This window comes from Eretmochelys imbricata, chromosome 1 (genome assembly GCF_965152235.1).
Source record: "Eretmochelys imbricata isolate rEreImb1 chromosome 1, rEreImb1.hap1, whole genome shotgun sequence".
Taxonomy (NCBI): domain Eukaryota; kingdom Metazoa; phylum Chordata; order Testudines; family Cheloniidae; genus Eretmochelys; species Eretmochelys imbricata.
This window is the reverse complement of record NC_135572.1, coordinates 63,194,806-63,212,911: the sequence shown is the minus strand read 5'-3', so window position 1 is coordinate 63,212,911 and position 18,106 is coordinate 63,194,806. Positions and strand designations below refer to the sequence as shown.

Below are 18,106 nucleotides of genomic sequence, written 5' to 3'. Positions count from 1 at the left end.
TCCATAAGGGAAGAAAAATGGTCTTGTGCTTGGGTCTTGTGATTCCCTATTCTGTGCCATAAAATTCCTGTGGCTTTTGGCAAATTGTTTTAATCCCTGTCCCTCATTTTTGTCATCTGTAAAAAGGAAATCCTTAGTTTGCAACGGTTCTGGGGCTTAATTCAATTTTGAGATTTATGAGGAAGGCATTATAAGTGAAGTATTATGATGTCTGCCTGCTGCAGCCAATGGAGTTGAGAGCTTTTCAAAGAGAAGTACACAAGAACCTTTTATAACGGAAAATGTTAGGGAATCTAAATATAGGAGATGTTACTAGCTTCCCTGTTTTAAGCAAACATCCTGAACTTTCCAGATTTACAGAATAAGTCCAATGAGAATTGTAAGTTAGCTAGTTCTAGATGAGAGAAACTAAAAATGTACATATTGTTGTCTTAACAGACAGCTTACAAGATAAAATAAAGATTTTTTTTTCCAAAGGAAATCTTTATACTGTTTCAATATATGGTATGTAAGTGGTGGCAAAAGTATTGATATGTTAGCTAGAAAAATTACATAGTGTATAAATCAGAGGTGGGCCACATCCGGCCTGCGGGCCACATCCGGCCTGGCTCCTGGCCCCTCCCCTGCTGTTCCCCCTTCCCCGCAGCCTCAGTTTACTGCGCTGCCGGTGCAATGCTCTGGGCGGTAGGGCTGCAAGCTTCTGGGGCGGCACGGCTGCAGAACCATGGCCTGACCTGGTGCTCTGTGCTGCGTGGCTGCCTGTCTGTCCTGATGCAGCCATGCCACCAGCCACTGGTACCCCAGGCAGCGCGGTAAGGGGGCAGGGAGCAGGGTGGGATTGGATAGAGGGCAGGGGAGTTTGGGGGTGGTCGGGGCCAGGGGTGTGGATTGGGTTGGGGCAGTCGGAGGGTGGGGAACAGGGGGATTGAATGGGGGCAGGGGTCCCGGGGGGAGGGCAGTCAGGAAGGAGAGGAGGGGTTAGATGGGGCAATGGAGGGCAGTTACAGGCGGGGCTCCCTGACTGCCCCTGGACTGGGGGGGCAGTCAGGAGGGAGAGGGAGGTTGGATGGGGCGATGGGAGGCAGTTAGGGGCAGGGGGGTTCAGAGATGGTCAGGGGACAGAGCAGGGGGGTTGGATGGGGCAGGGGTCCCCGGGGGCCATCAGGGAACTGGGGGGTTGAATGGGGCAGGAGTCCCGGGGGAGCCATCGGGGGGAGTCGAATAGGGGGCAGGGCCATGCCTGGCTGTTGCGGGAGGCACAGCAATTTCAGAAACGCGATGCGGCCCTCAGGCCAAACAGTTTGCCCGCCCCTGGTATAAATCAATAAAAATAAGTATGAAATAATAAAAAGATAGCAAGAATATACAATAGAATCTAAGACTGTAGAAAAATCATAAGTTATTGCATTTCAGAAGTAGTACAGTAGATTGTATAATCAATGCATACACACGGGGCAACGTTGAGATCATGTATTCAACCTTAAAGTGTGATTATACTCTGAAAAATGACTGGAGAATAGCATCACGTTACTCCATAGATCTGTTCCTATATATATCCAGAGGCATATGGCTGACCAAATGTACAAAGCCAATCAGTTACCCCTGTGTAACCTTCCTGAAGGTAATGAGTAAGGTTGCACTAATGAAACTGAGGCTTGTCAGTGTAACTTGCAATGCAGAACCTTTATGACTGGTGATGTTTAAGAAAGTGTTTTGAGTTTGCAGGATTAGTGACATCTGGTAAATTAAGCAAATTTGATGTTACATGCCATTTTATCAGTCATTTTTCAGAGCAGAACTGCACTACTTTACTGCAATTTTGCCAAAACCTGACTATTGAGCATTAAAATTTCTAACCTTAACAATACATTAATACTCATTTTTGGATTCTAATAGTACTTTGCACTTAGTGCCCTTTAGCAGTGTAGGTCTGAAATCCCCTGACTAAGGAGGGCAAACATTATTGTCCCTATGAGAACTACGCCTGTGGGGTAACTGAAGTATATAGATTTTCTTGTCCCAGGTCACACAGTGAGTTACAGAATTGAGAACAGAACTCAGCTAAACTTGGTTCTAATTGTGTGGTCAATCCACTAGATTACAGCAGCCTATTTATTAACAGCTTTATAGGTTGAAATAATGGGAAATTGTGCTCTTTAACAGTTTGATATAAAAATTATTTGAAATATAAATAATCCTATTTCTCAATAATTTTCAAGGCCTCTGACCGCCTAATTTTTATTCCCATCGCTTTTTCTTCTCTAGTGCAGTTCTGTGCACCACTTCTGCAACATATGTAGGCTTTGATTTTTCCGTGATTGAAGAGTAAAAATTACAATATTTAGGGGAGTCCCCCCACAAGACTATAGTTAGGCTGAGACCTGGCATTCCTGCACAGATAGTGGAGTTAGGTTCTTGGAGCCTTCGGCTAAAAAGGGGGCAATGGGGTGGAAGTATGTATTAGCCTCTGCTCTTGGAGACTTAGGCTAAAAAGAAAAGGCGGGGGCAGTATGTATTTGCCTTCTCTGCTGAAATTTTGTACCACTAAACAGTGTTACCCTATAGCATTCTTTAGCGGAGTGACAAAAAGCTGCCTTCCTCTGTCTTCTCTTGAAGTGGTAAATGTTGCTGCGAATGGTGGCTACATTTTCCACGTCAACGAATTTTAAAAAAGCTAAACCATACAGCTTCAAATACAAATGTTCCTCTTCAAACCAGAAGGAACTCTGCTACTGTGCTGGCACAATGCTTCCATAAGTGGCTATTTGCTGGTAAGGTACACACTTAATTTAGTTGAAGTACATATTTTATCTTCCTGTCATTGAAAGGAGCAGCTTTATGTAGCATTTGTAAATTGACATGTCCCTGAGTATAACACATTGAACAACTTTGGAAAAACAAAAAATGCAGAGTTTTCGGATCTCACCAGGATGAGGAATTATTTTAATAATACTCTGTATAGATTCATAGTTACAACAAATATTATATATTTTGTCATTGGTCGTAAATAACCATTTTCCGGGAATCATTTTTCCCTGTTCACTGGTGGAAAACCAGTTAAATGTGTGTAAGGCTTTGTCTATAATGAAAAGCTATATTAGCATAGCTACATCAATTAGAGGTGTGAGGGAAGAGGGCTTCCGTTGACCTAGCTAATGCTGTTCGGAGAGGTGATATTCCTACGTTGACAGAAAACCCCTTCTGTCAGGGTAGTGCTGGCATAGCTACACTGACATAACTGTGCTGATACAGTCTCTGTAGTGTATATGGCAGGAACTGCTGAGTTTTGGAACAGACAAAAACTGTCAGTATTCCTTCACTGTACTGGCTGCGCTTTTTTTTTTTTTTTAATACAAAAGAGGTGTACTTCCTTAAATGTCTTAAAAGGCTTATTAAAATGTTACATCCCAAAAGGTGCAATTGTGTGTTGTGTCCACAAGATGGTGAAAACCTCTAGTTTTAAATTGTCTGAAGTCAGTGCAAACTGATCATTTACAATCTGAATTTGACACTATGGTAAGCACTTTAATTTATTTCTACAGTCCATCTGCTGACAAGGCCAAGATTAGAACAGCTCATAGGAGAATCATGATTTTGAATCACCCTGATAAAGGTACACTGTTGTTTTCATTAATATTGGGTGGAAAGAACATACTACGAGCTCCTTTCAGTTTACTTAAACTGGTTGTAGCTAGCCATTTATGTAATTCATGAAATTATGTGCTGTATATTTAGTAGTGAGACTTACAGGTAAGCTTTTATATGTTGTTGTTTTCTCTAATAAATAAAGCAGACCGATATCCAAGCTCCATATGCCATAGTAGCACTAGGTTACTCTGCTGCCTTCTGAGCTCATTTTCTAGATCAGCACTTCACTAGTTGTTAGTTTTTCAGGAGCTCTGAAGAAGGCAAAACACTAGCCATGAAGTTCCCACTTACATTACACAAAAATGCTTGAACTGGGTTTTTTCTGGCCATAAATATATGAGCACACAAGTCTCTGAGGGACAAGTGCTATAATCACTAAATATATCAGATTCTGGGTTTCTTAAACCCATCCTGGAAAACTGTAAAGCTGGGCACAGTTGCTTTAATTGGCCAGGTTTTTAATGTAAATTTATCTTACAAAAAGGCTTATTATAACTTTAACTACACTACAGCTGCTTGAGAAAGAGAGCGCCCATATGTTCATTCCTGTTTCTACTTTTCAATAACAGATGGTAGAATTGCACTGTATTTCAAAAGTCAAAAGGGGGAAGTGAAGTTTTTTATTTCTTGTTGACAGATTCACAGGATTTTGTTCCTAACAATCATAATAAAAAGATAACTGACCGCTGGCAATATAAGGTGTTGAGTAAGCACTTTTCTTTCAGCTGCCTTATCTCCTTAGATTGCTAACGGCTAAACAGTCTTGCTTAGATGTTGTCTGTCATTCTGCTTTTTAATTTGTTTTTCTGTAAAGTAGGTATACTGAAAATAGGAAAGGAATTCTCTGTTATATTTGTAATATATTATGATGGTCAGAGCTACAGTTTAGAGTACAGTATGTTAAAAGTTTTGATTAACAAACATTATCCTTTGTATTGCAGTGGCACCCAGAGATCCCCATCAGGATCTTGGTTCCTTTGGGCTGGGTGCTGTACCAACATATTAAGACAATCGCTGTTCTGAAGATGATATACACTAAAGTCTCCCACTCCCACAATTGATAGCATCTGAGCTGACAGTTGCACTTGCCTGGGGCTCTGTAGACTTCAACAGGGCATCGTGTAGACTCAGCAACCCACCTGTGCGCTACCAATTGCAGAATTGGGGCCATAGTTCCTAATCCTGCATCTGCACAGGCTGGCCCATATACCCACTTAGAACTCCTTTGACTTCATTAGTGGCAGGGTTGAAGCCAAAGATAATACACAACTGTAGCAGATAAATGGAGTTAGTGTAAAAGGACAACAATGGAAACTGATTAAAACTACAGTTATATAGGCTAGTTATGAGAGAACTATGGGATCTGAAGACACAATTTTAAATAAATAAATCAAAATCAAATGTTTTTAGAGAAATAATATGCACAGCGAAAGCCACAAAAATTGTTGCACGGAGTATCCAAACTAAAATTACAAATTGAATTGCATGATACAAGTTTCTCTCTCATTGGAAGGCAATGAAATAGGTTGTGCACTTGATGTAAATGTAACAAAAAACGCTTTTAGCAAATTTGACTTTATTTTGAGAGAATTCACTTTTGGCATTTAAACAGTGCATAGTTAATATTTCTCTAGCTTGTATTGCTTTTTGCAGTTATTTTATTTTTCATGCCTCTGCTCTCAAAGGGGAATAGACAAGCTATATTCAATTCAGTAATCCCCACTCCTTACTGAAACCCAATTTATCAGAAAAACTTTACATATGTATTGGTAAGCATTCTCCCCCCTCTGCCCCTCCCAACCCCCCCACCCCAAACACACAAACACAACACAGCACACACTTAAAAATATGGACTTCACTCAGTTGTTTCTGTATTAGATCTGGGAATAGGGTTGCCAACTGTCTAATCACACAAATCCAAATGCCTTGCTCTGCACCTTCTCCGATGCCCCGCCCCGCTCACTCCATCCCCACTCCCTTCGTCGATCGCTCTCCCCCACCCTCACTCACTTTCAGTGGGCTGGGGCAGCAGGTTGGGGTGCAGGAGGAGGTATGGGCTCTGTGGGGTGGGGCCAAGGGGTTCAGAGTGTGGGAGGGAGCTCTGAGCTGAGCCTGGGGTGGAGGGCTGAGGTAGGGGGTTGGGGTGCAGGAGGTAGTGTGGGGTGTAGGCTCCAGCCGGGAGGCGCTTACCTTGGGCAGCTACCGGTCGGTGGCGCAGCTGGGCTAAGAGGGCCACAGGGACGTGTCAGCCACTTTAGGGAGCGTTGCAGTCTTAGCCCCGCTGCCGCCACCAGACTTTCAGCACCTAAAATCTCCCAGTTTGGCTTTGGTAGCCTCCGGGAGATAGGGCATGATTCCGGGAGACTCCCAGTAGTTGGCAACCCTATCTGGGAATGAGTTTGTAGTGGTTTAGACTCCTGATCTAAAAGTCACAGTGAAGTTCTCCAGTCTTCGAAGTCCCACCTCCTTCTGTTGCCAGGCATCTAGAACTGATACTTGTCCTTTCTGTATCCTTAAATGTTGTTCATAATTTTTCATTCATAAGAACAGATGCTTAGGAAAAGGTTGTTCAGGGCACAGTGATGTTTAAACCACATTTTAGTGTACAAAGATAGAGGTTTCAGAGGAGCAGCCGTGTTAGTCTGTATCCTCAAAAAGAAAAGGAGGACTTGTGGCACTGTAGAGACTAACCAATTTATTTGAGCATAAGCTTTCATGAGCTACAGTTCACTTCATCAGATGCATACTGTGGAAAATACAGTGGGGAGATTTATATACACAGAGAACATGAAACAGTGGGTGTTACTATACAGACTGTAACAAGAGTGATCAGGTAAGGTGAGCTATTACCAGCAGGAGAGCGGAGGGGAAAAAATCTTTTCTAGTGATAATCAAGGTGGGCAGGCCATTTCCAGCAGTTGACAAAAACGTCTGAGGAACAGTGGGGGGAGAGGGTAGGATAAACATGGGGAAATAGTTTTATTTTGTGTAATGACACATCCACTCCCAGTCTTTATTCAAGTCTAAGTTAATTGTATCCAGTTTGCAAATTAATTCCAATTCAGCAGTCTCTTGTTGGAGTCTGTTTTTGAAGTTTTTTTGTTGAAGAATTGCCACTTTTAGGTCTGTAATAGAGTGACCAAAGAGATTGAAGTGTTCTCCGACTGGTTTTTGAACGTTATAATTCTTGACGTCTGATTTGTGTCCATTTATTCTTTTACATAGAGACTGTCCAGTTTGGCCAATGTACGCCATCCTTGCCACTGTGGATGTAGAAGCCCCCTACACCAACATTCCACACAAAGATGGACTACAAGCCATCAGGAACAGCATCCCCGATAATGTCCCAGCAAACCTTGTGGCTGAACTTCATGACTTTGTCCTCACCCATAACTATTTCACGTTAGGGGACAATGTATACCTTCAAATCAGCGGCATTGCTATGGGTACCCGCATGGCCCCAGAGTATGCCAACATTTTTATGGCTGACTTAGAACAACGCTTCCTCAGCTCTTGTCCCCTAATGCCTCTACTCTACTTGCGCTACATTGATGACATCTTCATCATCTGGACCCATGGAAAAGAAGCCCTTGAGGAATTCCAGCATGATTTCAACAATTTCCATCCCACCATCAACCTGAGCCTGGACCAGTCCACACAAGAGATCCACTTCCTGGACACTACAGTGCTAATAAGCGATGGTCACATAAACACCACCCTATACCGGAAACCTACTGACCGCTATGCCTACCTACATGCCTCCAGCTTTCATCCAGACCACACCATACAATCCATTGTCTACAGCCAAGCTCTGCGATACAACCACATTTGCTCCAACCCCTCAGATAGAGACAAACACCTACAAGATCTCTATCAAGCATTCTTACAACTACAGTACCCACCTGCTGAAGTGAAGAAACAGATTGACAGAGCCAGAAGTGTACCCAGAAGTTACCTACTACAGGACAGGCCCAACAAAGAAAATAACAGAACGCCACTAGCCATCACCTTCAGCCCCCAGCTAAAACCTCTCCAATGCATCATCAAGGATCTACAACCTATCCTGAAGGACGAGCCATCACTCTCACAGATCTTGGGAGACAGACCAGTCCTTGCTTACAGACGGCCCCCCAACCTGAAGCAAATGCTCACCAGCAGCCACACAACAGAACCACTAACCCAGGAACCTATCCTTGCAACAAAGCCTGTTGCCAACTGTGTCCACATATCTATTCAGGGGACACCATTATAGAGCCTAATCACATCAGCCACACTATCAGAGGCTCGTTCACCTGCACATCTACCAATACGATATATGCCATCATGTGCCAGCAATGCCCCTCTGCCATGTACATTGGCCAAACTGGACAGTCTCTACATAAAAGAATAAATGGACACAAATCAGACGTCGAGAATTATAACGTTCAAAAACCAGTCAGAGAACACTTCAATCTCTTTGGTCACTCAATTACAGACCTAAAAGTGGCAATTCTTCAGTTAAAAAAAACTTCAAAACAGACTCCAACAAGAGACTGCTGAATTGGAATTAATTTGCAAACTGGATACAATTAACTTAGGCTTGAATAAAGACTGGGAGTGGATGTGTCATTACACAGAATAAAACTATTTCCCCATGTTTATCCTACACCCCCCCCACCCCCACTGTTCCTCAGACGTTTTTGTTAACTGCTGGAAATGGCCCACCCACCTTGATTATCACTAGAAAAGATTTTTTCCCCTCCGCTCTCCTGCTGGTAATAGCTCACCTTACCTGATCACTCTTGTTACAGTCTGTATAGTAACGCCCATTGTTTCATCTTCTCTGTGTATATAAATCTCCCCACTGTATTTTCCACTGCATGCATCCAATGAAGTAAGCTGTAGCTCACAAAAGCTTATGCTCAAATAAATTTGTTAGTCTCTAAGCTGCCACAAGTCCTCCTTTTCTTTTTAAAGATAGAGCTGTGTTCTAGTGAGTGATGATACTGATACAGACCTTATAATGTTGTTTTTGGTGACTGTAGGCAGATGGTTGACACTCAAGGGGAGAGTAAAAAAACAAACACAAGGACCACTGAACTGTAATCAGATTGTTAGATGGAGCATAAAGCAATGACACTGTTCAGGACCAGAAGTTAGAAGGAGTACTGTGTTTAAATAGCTTTAATGTGACATCTTTTGGCTGGTATTTCTCTGTCTCTGAATCTAGAATGGAATAGGCTTGGTGTATGTGCTTAATGATTCTGTATCAAAAATTGGCTTATAACATTTTTGCCTCTGATGATTTCCTGGGGGGAAAAAATCCTAGCTGTTCTCATTAGATGATCTGTGCAGTGTAGCTGACCTTGCTTAACAGGTGCAGGAACAATGCATTCAGTCTAAAATTATTCTCTCAAATCATCTTAGTATTTAGACTGTTCATGACGACTTCACTTTGATAGGAGAGTGCTGCTCTGCATTATTTTTCACAGTGATTAAGATTTTATTGCATGTTTGTTCTGTTTACTTATCCACTAGTTTAATTTATCTCTGACATTTTCACGTAAGCTTATGAATGATTTTTTTGGAGAGGGAGGAAACTAATAAACCACATCACCAATAATTTAAGGGATGCTCTAAGTTAAATGGTTTTGTATTTCATACTGATATAAATCTATTTTTCTCCCTTTTTTTCAGGTGGATCTCCATACTTAGCAACAAAAATAAATGAAGCAAAAGATTTGTTAGAATCCAGCACCAAAAATTAATGTCCAAGGACTTCTGTGATAGAACTTTTTATATATTCCTTTCTACTGGAAATCCTGTAGATATATTGTGCAATAGCTGCGTGCTGCTCTATATAGTTGCATAACACTGGATCAAATATTCAGTTATCTATCTTCATTATTAAAGATCTAAGACTATTTAAAAAGCAAACTGATACATTTTACAATAAGTCTCATTTCTAGTATTTTTTTCCCCCTCAATCTGTTTTGACTCTTTGGAAGCATTGAAGCTGGTTCTTCATTGACTGTTCTTTAAAAATGGTTTATTACAGGTTTGTGCAATAGGGCTGGACTTCTGGAACTTATTTTTTTAAAATGGAAACATTTGTATTATAATATAGGCTTTATTTATATATTTATTTATTGATAATGGTGATACTGTATAGCGCTGTCACTTGAAGTGGCTCTAGAAGGTAAAACTGAAAGCCTTGCCACATGTTGGATTCCTTTCTTTTGATGTGCAGCATAGATGCCATTTCAAAGTTGCTGGTTGGGACAAAATGACTTGAAGATTACGCCAAAATGCTGGTTTCCTTATCTCTGTATTTGAGGGACGTAGAAGTGTAAAGGAGAATATCGGCCTGATTTTTTTAATTTTTTTTTTAAGGTGCTTAGACCTTTTCCATGTTAAGACCGCTTTGAGAAAGATAGCTTTCCTTAAACTCACTGTCTGTTTATGCCTCACTGCATTGCTGGCCTTTGGGAAAACCAGTGCCACAACTCCCTTTGTGAGGACTCGAGATCAGTTTACAAATATATAGGGCAGTGGCATTCAAGATTCATTCATGGTACTAGTGTGACTGTAGGTTCCCCCTCAATCAGCTGCCTGCAACCGAGCTAACTCCTCTGAGTAGCCCGCGTTACCTCTTCCCACAAGGAGGAGCAACAGAATTCCATGAGACGTCATCCTAGAAGATTAAGAACAGGAGATTCCTGTTTTCTAATTCAGCACTGACTAGCATCCCTTTTGTGACCATGGTCAACTTATTTAATTGTTATGCCTTAGTTTCTCTATAAAATACTAGCCAGAGGGAAGAGAGTTGGGACAGTTACTGTTGGTAACATGTAATGTGGTAACATTCAGTAGAATACAGAGTGCCTAATGGCCCCTAGGTATCCATCTTACTTGGACAGTTTGTTCCTGGGAGAACTCTTGGTTTTTGTTTTTGTGTTTTTTTTTAAATATTGGCAGCTAGCCACAACCCTCCACAGCTGGGCTCCACTTCTGTAACTAGAGGCTCTGGGGTGTCTTGTCTTCCCATTCTTACCTAGATACACACACTTTGTGTTAAAATGTGTCAATTAAGCAGAACACAGCCCCATTATACTAATCTTCCTCAAAATCCTTAGATTAGTCCTCTATGTAGCACAGTGATCATGGTTAATAGGAGTCTGATGATGGGGAAGAGTGTGAAACTCTTTTGCCAGCCCACCCAAAAAAATGCTAAGGCCAGCTTTGAAAGAAACCTTGAAGGTTAGGTCATCTAGTCATGCTTCCTGCCAGTCACAGATGCAGGATGTGTACGAGACTGCATGGATTAACTTAGATCAATGTGATGAAAATCATGATTTAAATCACCAAGTCAAAAGCCTCAATTTAAATAATCGATTTTAATAATTTTTCCATTTCTACTTGTTTTCTAAAGAGAGGTGCATTTTTATTGGTTGGTATAACGATTAAAACATGTTGATTTACAAATTAATGGAACCTTTATACTAAATTTGGTGCATCTTTTTCTACGTGCAAACACAGTGTAACAATGTACATTTATTTAAGCAATTATATAGCTTAATATTTGCAGTTTCTAATTAACTTCATTTTTAGTATGTCAGAAAATGGTGAATGATATGATATATTGCTTTTGTACGAGATAATTAACTTTTGGTCATTTTGGGTCGAGCTGAATTAGGACGGTAACTGAAATTTAATTAAACACAAAATAGCTATAACATTTATTTTTATTAAACAAAACAACCTTAAATGTTTTGGCTCCATAAACTTCTCTTATCAAAACATATTTCACATTTACAGCTAAATTATAATAAGTTTAGGCCCTAACATATTTTGTATTGCATTCAGATTTCATTTTAAACAGGTTTATTTTTTTAAACATTAAATAACTAAAAAATCCAATTAAATCAAAAGATTTTTTTTTATTTTTATCCACATTTCTGTGAGATTGTGGGTCACATGATACATTTAAAATTAGAATAGATAAAGCACTGAAGATCATATTGAAGGGGAGACTCCTGCTCTGGCGTGGACATAGACTATATAACTAATAGGCTTCTGCCATCTAACTGGTTTTCTAATGCAAGATGAAAGCAGACCAGGAAATCTATTACATTTTTAAAGCAACGTGCCTGTACTTCAGTGAGTCCTTAACAGTGTCGCTTTTGAAAAAGAATAGTAGCAATTTCAAATAGACTTAAGATTAGCTGTACCTTTCACTGATCTAGTGTGCATTAGGAAAAAAAATGGTCAAAGTTTTCTGTCCCTGATTTTTATAGATCGAATCTGTAATTGATCTGGACCATTGCCCAAAAGCAAAACTGCTCTGCATGGTAGACAGCAAAAGTATTCCCTCTAATGATTTTATGAGCTGACTAGCTATTGTTCCCACATGAGAGCTTGTTTTCTTGTTGCTGAGCGAAAATTTTTATAAAAAACTCACATTTTAAAAATATCAATTGAAACAAATATAATAACTGTTAATTTTGCTCTGTTCTTAATTAACTTCTCAGGGCTTTCCAAGAAATAAGTTTTTTTTTCTCCCAGATTATAGTTGTTTATTTTATTTCAAGTGACTTGAATCTTTCCTACCAGATCCGCTGCCTGTACCAAATTGCTTTCCAGGCAGCATGTGTGTCATGTCATATTGATTTTTTTTTTCTCTCCACATTTTCTTCTTCTTAGTTCAGTTGTTCTGTTTTCTTTGAAATAGCTCCCACCTGTCCCATTTGAGACTTGTCTCCCCAACCCATTCAGCCAGGCATAAGTCTGACGGTCACTGAGGTCTCACTGAAATCTGTTGGGCCCAATGAAATGTGGGACTTGACAGATATAGAGTAGCATGAGCATCATCATTGTGTGCTCTGGCGCATGTGTAGCAGCACAAGCTGGTCAATAACTCTGCACATGTGGGTGAGCAGTAGAAGAAAACTAAAGCTGATATTTTGTCTATTAAATCATATTTGGAAGTAAAAAAGCAGGGGAGTGAAATGAAATAACAATTGAGTCTGTCAGACTTAGCTCGTGATTTCCTAGCTTTGATCAGTGCATCAAGACATGTAGGTATTTTTTCCTTAAAATTAAACATGTACAAACAAACTTTCAAAAAACGAGTGAAATCATGTAAAATTATCTTGAATTCTAAAGGAACCATCTGGTCTATCAAGCAGATGCTATATATACTGTCTAACCTAACAGTAAGCGCATGGGAAATAGTATTGGCTTAACTTTTCTGTTTATGTGTATGTCATCCCAAGTTTTGAGCTCTCTGGGGCCTGGAAGGTCTTTGTAGTGTGCTTGTACAGCTCCTAATATGCTGAAGCTTGTTTGGGGTCCTTAGGCTCTGTTGAAACAGAAATAAGTAGATACATTGTTTTACAATACATGCCCTTCAAATTACTATTTTATAATAGTGGAACTATGTACTCTCAAAGGGCCATATTCTGCCATGAGCAAAACTCACTAGCAAGAAAAATGTATGAAGAGCCTCCTCCATTAAAGCACTGAGCCCCCATTTATTTAATAGAATATGACTTGCCAGTCTCTGCACTTGCTTGTCTGCCTGGTCTTCGCTACAATTCCCAGGACACTCTTCTGGAACTTGGCAATCTTCTTAGCAATTGGTTCTGCTGACTTAGTACATTTCAGGAACGGATTCTGAGTGTCTCCTGGGAGATCCTGAACATTTGCAGGTCTTCTTAAGCTCAGTGGGATTTGAGAATGGTGACCACCTCACACAGTTGGAGTCCTTAGGGAGAAAAAAGTGCATATCTGAATTGGTTATTTGGTTTGTTTTTGCCTAACTTGGTGTCTTTATGTATATTTGAGGGCAACTGGAGGATTAACAAATCCTCAGTCTCTTAAGTGTTCATCTTTTGATTACCGTAATCAAATTGCTTACGAAAAAGTTTATGATCAAGTGCTTGGTAATAACTTAAACTTCTCATAATTGTATTCATAATACACTCTTTAGGATGATGACCACTTTTATCAGATTTTTTGGTGTGTGCAGTAGCTTTTTTCTCCTTGTGTCTTCAGTACATGCACAAAGGTGGTTTTTTTCCCTCTTTTTGTTGGCAAGCAGCAGAATAGACTGGCACCTGTTTTGCCCACTGCAGCCTCCAGAACTTCCAGTTTGAATAGAGATTAAATTAACATTGCTGTTTTTGGCTTCACAACAAAAGCATTGGCTTGTATAGTGCTGAGACGTCTTTGTTTGTGAATCGGCATAATCAATGATGTCAGTACAACCATGAGACTTGTGTTTTCTTGTTTAACTGTTGCAGTCAACCAACAAAATACATAAGCACATGACTTCTTAGGATCCCATAAAGAGTTTGTTTGGTTTGTAACATTTATTATATAGTACTGGAATTCATAAAACAAAAACCCAACAGAAATTTAGAATCCAAATAGGCTTTCTAAAGCAGATAATTACAGTTTAAAAGGAAGTAAAACTTCCACTTTGAAATGTGTGCTTGCAATTTCACAAACACCTCCCCTTGTGCCCTTGCCAAAAAATAAACAAAATCCTAGTTAAAAGTTCCACTTTAATTATTTTCATTTAAACTTAAACTGAGAAGTCATTTGGAGATTACTGGAATTCAATTTTTTTCTTAAATAATTTAATGCTCTTGGACCAATATCTTTAAACCAAGTTACTGTTCAAAACAAATGTTTACAGGATAGTTAAAAGCACACTCTATATTTAAATTGATTAATAAGCATTGCAGTATTACTACTTCCTTCAATTTGGGGCAATACATACCAATGTTTTAGAATGAGAAAATACTGTTTTGATATTAGTATTATCAAATATACTGAGCATTATGTATGGTACAGATAGTAGTTGGTGTATAACCTCTTATGACAGTAAATTATCGTTATTGTACTATTATATTTCCTGATTCCTATTTATACTAATTCATACAAGGAGGGGATTGTGTTTTTTTTTAAATATTACAAATATTACATGTAAAACTCTTTTAACCGGTGTCAAAGCATCTCTCACAGGATAGTTTTGTGGTGTTAAAATATTGTATAAAGCCTGGCTTTGGAAGTACGGACTTCCACCAGTTCATGGAATTTATTCATGAGCCTTCAGTGTTACGTATGTATCTGCAATTGTGCAAATAGCAACTTATTGTGAAAAATATGAGTCTACACAGTATTACAATGACTATAATCAGAAATATAAAGGGAAATCCAATGTTAAAAATAGATGGCTGGCATAAAAACAGCAGAACATGCTTTCCTGGGAAAACAATCTGTAGAGTATGTGTGGGGAGGGTGGTTTATTATTATTTATTATTTTAAGTCATACGCTGTAATGTTCAAGGCTACAGTTGAATATGAAATCCTGTTCTAAATAGCCTTGACTATTCAAAGAAAAGCACAGTAGCTAAAATTTGGTGGACTGGTGCAATAATACATTAGTGTATTAGAACCAGTGCTCCAGAGGATTCTGAGTCAAGCCTTGGAGTCAGTGGTCAGGTCAATACTTTGTTCTCAGTGTTGAGTCGTGAGGGGTTTTTCTTGGCTCAGGTTGTACCAAGAAGAGGAAAATCTGGCTTGTAAAGCTGCCCTTGACCTAAAATAAACAGAAATCTCTGTTGGAACCATGAGCACCTAGTTAGTGGAGTTCAGCAGCAGGCCAGCCAGTAATTGTTTAGTGCTTCCCTCACTGGCGTCAATGAGAATTACTGTAGTATAAATTGCTTTAGGGGACAAATTGATCAACTAAGGGAGGTTTAAAGATTTGAGTGTTTTAGGTTACTGACAGCAATTCAGGTTTCGGAATTAAGTGATTGAATACAATGGTCATAGTTAGATTTTCTTTAGCCACAATAGGGGGAGAAACAATGGGATTTCCCATTTTATCAGGCTTTAAAATGAAAGCTTTCAAGTGTTTGTACTGATCTCAATATATTATTTAACCCCCAATTGACATTGTTCTCCACAGCACATAAATACCATTTCAACAGGGGCCTTAAAAATATGTGAGAGCCCAGTTGCTAAATGCCGGCATAACATCTACACCTTGCTTACGTGCTCAGTTGGACTCTTCGTACATTTATTTTACACAATTAAGTTTTCCCCTGTACAGTAAGTCACTTTAGGTCTTGCACTCCACCCAGTTCATTAAGAACACAATCCTGCAGATGTTACTGGGACTACTGCCTTCACTTCAAGCTATATTCTCACATACAGTATTAATGTGCTTCATGTCCAAGATCTCTCAGTGCAGCTGCTATACTTATAATCTTATGAGACGCCTTCTGTTTCAGAAAATGCACCAAAATGGTTTTAGCTACCCCAACTTTTTTGGACAGAATAATAAAAATGATTGTTATTGCAACTACAGCAGAAATGGCTGTATGTAGGTCTGTTCATTAATGAAAACTCAAATATAACATTATGAAGTTTTTCACTAAAAGTACACTATTATGTATTAAAGCGTGGTTCTATTTATGAAAAATTACTATGTAAATGAGCATTTGTTATATATTTTTGTTAAGTTTTTCTATTTTATTCCTGTTAACTGTTCGTGCTGCAGATTTAACACTGAATAAGTTGAATTCTCTTCCTTCCCCTATACTGTTGCCTCACCCCATTCCCACCCGCCACTCCTGCCAGGGAGTGGGGTCAAGGTGTGGGGGCTTCCCACGCTCCACCTGCCAAAACCCCGCACCCTGACCCCACTCCTTTGCAGGAGCACTGGGCAGAGCAGGTCGGGGTGCAGGGGCGCCCAATTAGCTGGAGCCCCTGGGCACAGACCCTGTTGGCCAAGTGGCTAATCTGCCATTGATAGCAGGGAGGTTCAGAAGCCAGTAAGTTGAGTGGGGAGCCACCTAAACTAACTAGAGAGAAATGCAAAGAAAAGGGGTGGGATTTGGGCCCAAGTCCTCATTAGTATTTTTGTGCCTGATAGATGGGCCAAAAATAGGCCCCTCCCTACACTCAGGATCCTCAGCAGTGAACCCTCTCCAGATCAATCCTTTTGGGGGTGGATGAGAGGAGGAAAGAGAGAGATGCTTCAGAAAATAGCCAGTAGTACAGTGATTAGGGTTACTCCCCTGAGATGTGGGAGATCAGGATTCAAATTCTAGCACTACCTGATTTGGAGCAGGAACTTGCACTTGGGTCTCCCACATTCCACATGGGATATTCTGGGGTGGGTATCTCAGTGTCTCATGTTGGAGTTGTTCCACTTTGTATAACTCTTCATTGGGCCAGAGAGAGACCAATTCTCCAACCCAGTGGTGAGGGCACTCACCTGGGATGTAGGAGGGTCAGGTTCAAGTCTCACACTGAATACTTTGGAGCGAAGTGGCACCTAAGTACGTTTTTGGGCCTGCTCTTAAGTTTCTGTAACGGCTATAAAGAAAACCGTTAAAATGTGACACTAGAGAAATCAATGTGGCAGTGGCTGCTGGAGTTGGCAGAGTTTGAGACAATAGCTCAGAGATGTGAAACTCATTATTCAATTCAACGGTTGTGAATTCAGATGATATTTTAAATGTCAGCATTGTTAGCTTTTCTTAACTATTTCTTCAAAGTCTGTAAAAAAGGAGAATAAGTATCATAATATGAAGACATTTTGGTTAGGGTCACTGGGGCAACACTCTACTCTTCGGAAAATGCCATGAGAGACATATAGTGGAGGTTTGTCCCAGGTGGACCTGGCTGAAATTTTAGGAACCCAGAAGTTTGTCTTAGCTCTTGTCTACACTGAAGGTGCGGGGCGGAGGGGATCTACTCTACATGGTGTCTTCAATACGGTGAGTCGACTGCTGCCACTCCCCGGTTGACTATGCCTGCACCTCTCACGGCGCTGGAGTGCAGGAGTCAACGGGAGAGTGCTCGGGAGTTGATTTATCGCATCTAGTCTAGATGTGATAGATTGACCCCCACTGGATTGATTGCCTGCCGATCCGGTGGGTAGTGTAGACATACCCTTAACGCTGGAGAGTTTTAGTGACCCTACAGAATGTAAAATTGGTGTATGCTGCAAAAGTACCTTTATTGGTGGCTGCTTGGTGCCCAACACTTTTGAAAGTCAGGCCACTTGTTTAGGTGAAAGATTTAGGAGCCTAACTTTAGGTGCCTCCCCCTTTTTATTTTTTAAAGTCATGGCTTATGTAGGTAGGTTCTTATTTCAAAGACTCATCCACAGTAAATTGCGCAAGACAGCCTCAGAAGAATGGAGGATTGAGCTGACCTTCTGAACTTAGGGATCTGAACTTGTGGTTCCAGGAAGTCTACACAGAGAAACCTGAAGGTTAGCTCACTAGCAAGTAGTGTAATGGCTTTGGAATACTGGATACAATAAGAGCTGTCTAGTGCACAGCTGCTGTTATCAACAATCCCTAATGCATGACTATAGCCCTTTTAAATTCTATTTATAATTTTAAATATGAAACAGAATGACACAAAAGCCACTAATGATAGCAATCGGCAG

The 18,106-nt window shown here is 40.2% G+C and overlaps 1 protein-coding gene across 3 annotated transcripts in view; it reads left to right on the top strand.

The window, feature by feature from the left end:
• The window catches only part of DNAJC15 (DnaJ heat shock protein family (Hsp40) member C15), a 55,038-nt gene extending 37,729 nt beyond the window's left edge, over nucleotides 1-17,309 (top strand). For all 3 annotated transcript variants that reach the window (XM_077811871.1, XM_077811862.1, XM_077811852.1), the window contains 2 exons: nucleotides 3,543-3,613; nucleotides 9,325-17,309. In XM_077811871.1, the coding sequence (XP_077667997.1) occupies nucleotides 3,543-3,613; nucleotides 9,325-9,395 (142 nt within the window). In that variant the 3' untranslated portion in view covers nucleotides 9,396-17,309. The remainder of the gene's footprint in view (nucleotides 1-3,542; nucleotides 3,614-9,324) is intronic.
• The last annotated feature ends 797 nt before the right edge of the window (nucleotides 17,310-18,106 follow it).